At 46.0% G+C, this 2,815-nt stretch overlaps 1 protein-coding gene across 2 annotated transcripts in view; it reads left to right on the top strand.

Annotated features, from left to right (window-relative positions):
• The first annotated feature begins 1,185 nt into the window (after positions 1-1,185).
• The window catches only part of sema3bl (sema domain, immunoglobulin domain (Ig), short basic domain, secreted, (semaphorin) 3bl), a 26,239-nt gene continuing 24,609 nt past the window's right edge, over positions 1,186-2,815 (top strand). For both annotated transcript variants that reach the window (XM_062458337.1, XM_062458336.1), the window contains exon 1: positions 1,186-1,615. In XM_062458337.1, coding sequence (XP_062314321.1) covers positions 1,510-1,615 — 106 coding nt within the window. In that variant the 5' untranslated portion in view covers positions 1,186-1,509. The remainder of the gene's footprint in view (positions 1,616-2,815) is intronic.

Raw genomic sequence — 2,815 nt, 5'->3', positions numbered from 1 at the left:
CCCCCCCCCCCCCCTATGAACACACTGAATCCATATGGTTCCCTTTCAATCATGTCAAGCTGAATGACTTGCCGAGTGTTGCGGATGTCAACAGACTCTTAGGGGAGCATGTCCGATCTACTGAGCATGTCCGATCGGCCCCGAACACAGCTGTCGGTTCCTCTCAGAGCAGCCTCTCAAACCCCTCTCAGAGCGGCCTCTCAGGCCGGCTCCCTGGATCTCCCAGGCCCTCTCAGAGCAGCCTCTCAGCCCCTCTCAGAGCAGCCTCTCAGCCCCTCTCAGAGCAGCCTCTCAGCCCCTCTCAGAGCAGCGTCTCAGGCCCTCTCCTTGGTTCTCCCAGGCCCTCTCAGAGCAGCCTCTCAGGCCGGCTCCCTGGATCTCCCAGGCCGGCTCCCACCACACTGCAGCTCTGTGTCATTGAACACGGGAGCTCACCACATCATGTGTCTTGCTAAGCCCCTCAGGATCTCCTGTGGTCCCAAGAGGATGTTCCTTTATTCCAGTGACTGTGTCACCATGGCTGATGGGTGGAATGCCGGTTTGTTCTTCTGGAGAAGGAGGAGAGGAACGCTTGTGTTCTCCAGCATTCACGCTGCTTTCCGCTTTCCACATCCCTGGAAGCCCTTGAGGAACCCCCTTGTCACGAGCCCCCTTTTTCTCTGGTCAAAACAATGCTCACAAAGGCGTTTGGTTGCCAGAACACTGACACCTTGAAAATTCAACCCCCACCCCTCACCCCTGCCACTACTCTGAGACATATGCTCATTTGGAGGGGCCCATTAGATTAGGGAGGACCTCACAACTTAATTAAAAACTCCTACACACGTTACCACCGTGTTGAAAGGGTTAAGAAAGGTTGCGGATACACGCCCCCGCGGCAGATAATTAATAGACCTGTAAACACCACATTATCACTGCGCAGTTACCGTGAGAGTGCTTAAAAATAGCATCGAATTTTAGTCATACGTTTGAGAAATCAAAATTATCCCTCAAACATGTTAATGTAGATTTTTTCATTCCTGACTGATAAACTGTTTAATCTGTAATAATACAAAACATTTTTGGATTGATTGACCGGTGCGTAAAGGGCTTGAGGTTTTACGTTGGGTAAGAGGCGGGTCGCTTGGAACGCTCTGTTGCGCTTGCTGCGGGCGTGCTCTCTCGTGCTCACTGAAGGAAGAGACGGGGTGGGTCTCCGTCTAAACCGGACTCAGTTTGAGAGGCAGGACATCTGGGGAGGAGAATACACAGCGGCTGGAGCACCGGGACAGGGCGATAGCAGGTCCGGAAACTGACTGAAGAGCGAAGACACACGCGTGCTCATCGGACACTGGTCACGAGAGGTCCTCACTGAGTATTTGAGTAAAGTCTGCTCACTTAAAAACTGAGAAACAATAGCATAAGGATAGTTAAGTTACGTATTTCCTATCTGCTGCTTTCAATTTTGAAATTGAAGGACTTGTTTCGTATTCAAACCTCCGAACAAAAGACAGACATTTAGCAGGAGCGATGGAATTAACACCTTTGCTCACCAAGATGATTCTAATGACGCTTCTACTGGCAACAGTCTCCGCGTCCAAATTGAATGTGCCACGACTCAGACTCTCCTACAAAGGTAAGGTTGTAGTCAAATTTAAAACTAACCCTATTGAATCAACTATAATTGATGGATGCAGTTCATATCTTGTACAAACATGACACCGCCTAAGTACCACGGTCCTCCACGGTCTCTCTAAAAAGGGTGCTTGTCTTATTATAACAAAAGAAGACCCCTATGGTTGACAGCAACTTTAAGGATTTTTTTTTTTACACAGAGAACCTCTATTATGATAATTATTTTGTCAGTGATATCTTAAAATATAACTTTTTTCTAGAACTCGTTTCAAAAGTGTATGCCAAGTTTTTCAGGGTGAAATGAAACATGGCCGTGGGTTTCATAATGTTTTCGTTGAATTGTTTATATATTGTTTAATATGTTATGCCTAACAAATTTAAACATTTTCGCCATCCTTCAAGAACACTTATTTTCTTTATTGTTCAGAGCTGTTGAAACAGGTATCCCATATCTTCAATTCACTCTCCTATGTCGGCATTTACCAAAATAGGCTGCATTTTTAGCTTTTTTGTCATATTTGATGAATGTTGGTGTTATCTTTAATTTAACTTTGTATTTATGTGCTATACACCGCAGGCCAGATCCTATAGTGAGCCTGACTGAACAGACACTGGCGCCCCTCTGCCACGAACTAATGCATCTTAGATGTTTGTTTCTCTTTCCTTTCGAATCTAACCCCAGAGTTGCTCAATTTAGTATGTTTTAATCTTTCAAAGTTATAACTGCATCCTGTTTTATTATGTGTCACTCCGACTGTCAGCCAAAACGTACACTCTATTACCGTGGATATATACCTATACTTAGTTACTACCGTCTACATAATAGATTATTTGGAAGATGGCTTGGTGGGGAAACGAAATGATTCAGTAGCCTGTGTTACGAGTGGTTTCGTATGAGACTCATATTCTGTTCGTTTTTTTTAAAAGTAGGCCTATGACATGTTGTGGTTACCTACCATTCGCCCCCGAGTGTTTTGGCGTCCTTTCACCTCACCGCGGTCGGGCACACCGCGGTGCGCGAGATCCTTTCCCCCATTCCTGCGCCCTATTAAGTTTTTATAGAGCGCGCGGGGGCACAGCAGAGACTCGGAGAGCGTAATATAAAGATGAGCGCAGTGGGAAGTTTCTCAATCGGTAACCTTAGAGACAATACAACTACAAATCATGCACTCATGTATGGCCATGCCCATCACTGCCTGTC

The sequence above is a fragment of the Osmerus eperlanus genome, chromosome 4 (genome assembly GCF_963692335.1).
Source record: "Osmerus eperlanus chromosome 4, fOsmEpe2.1, whole genome shotgun sequence".
NCBI lineage: Eukaryota > Metazoa > Chordata > Actinopteri > Osmeriformes > Osmeridae > Osmerus > Osmerus eperlanus.
This window is presented reverse-complemented; position numbering and strand designations above follow the sequence as displayed.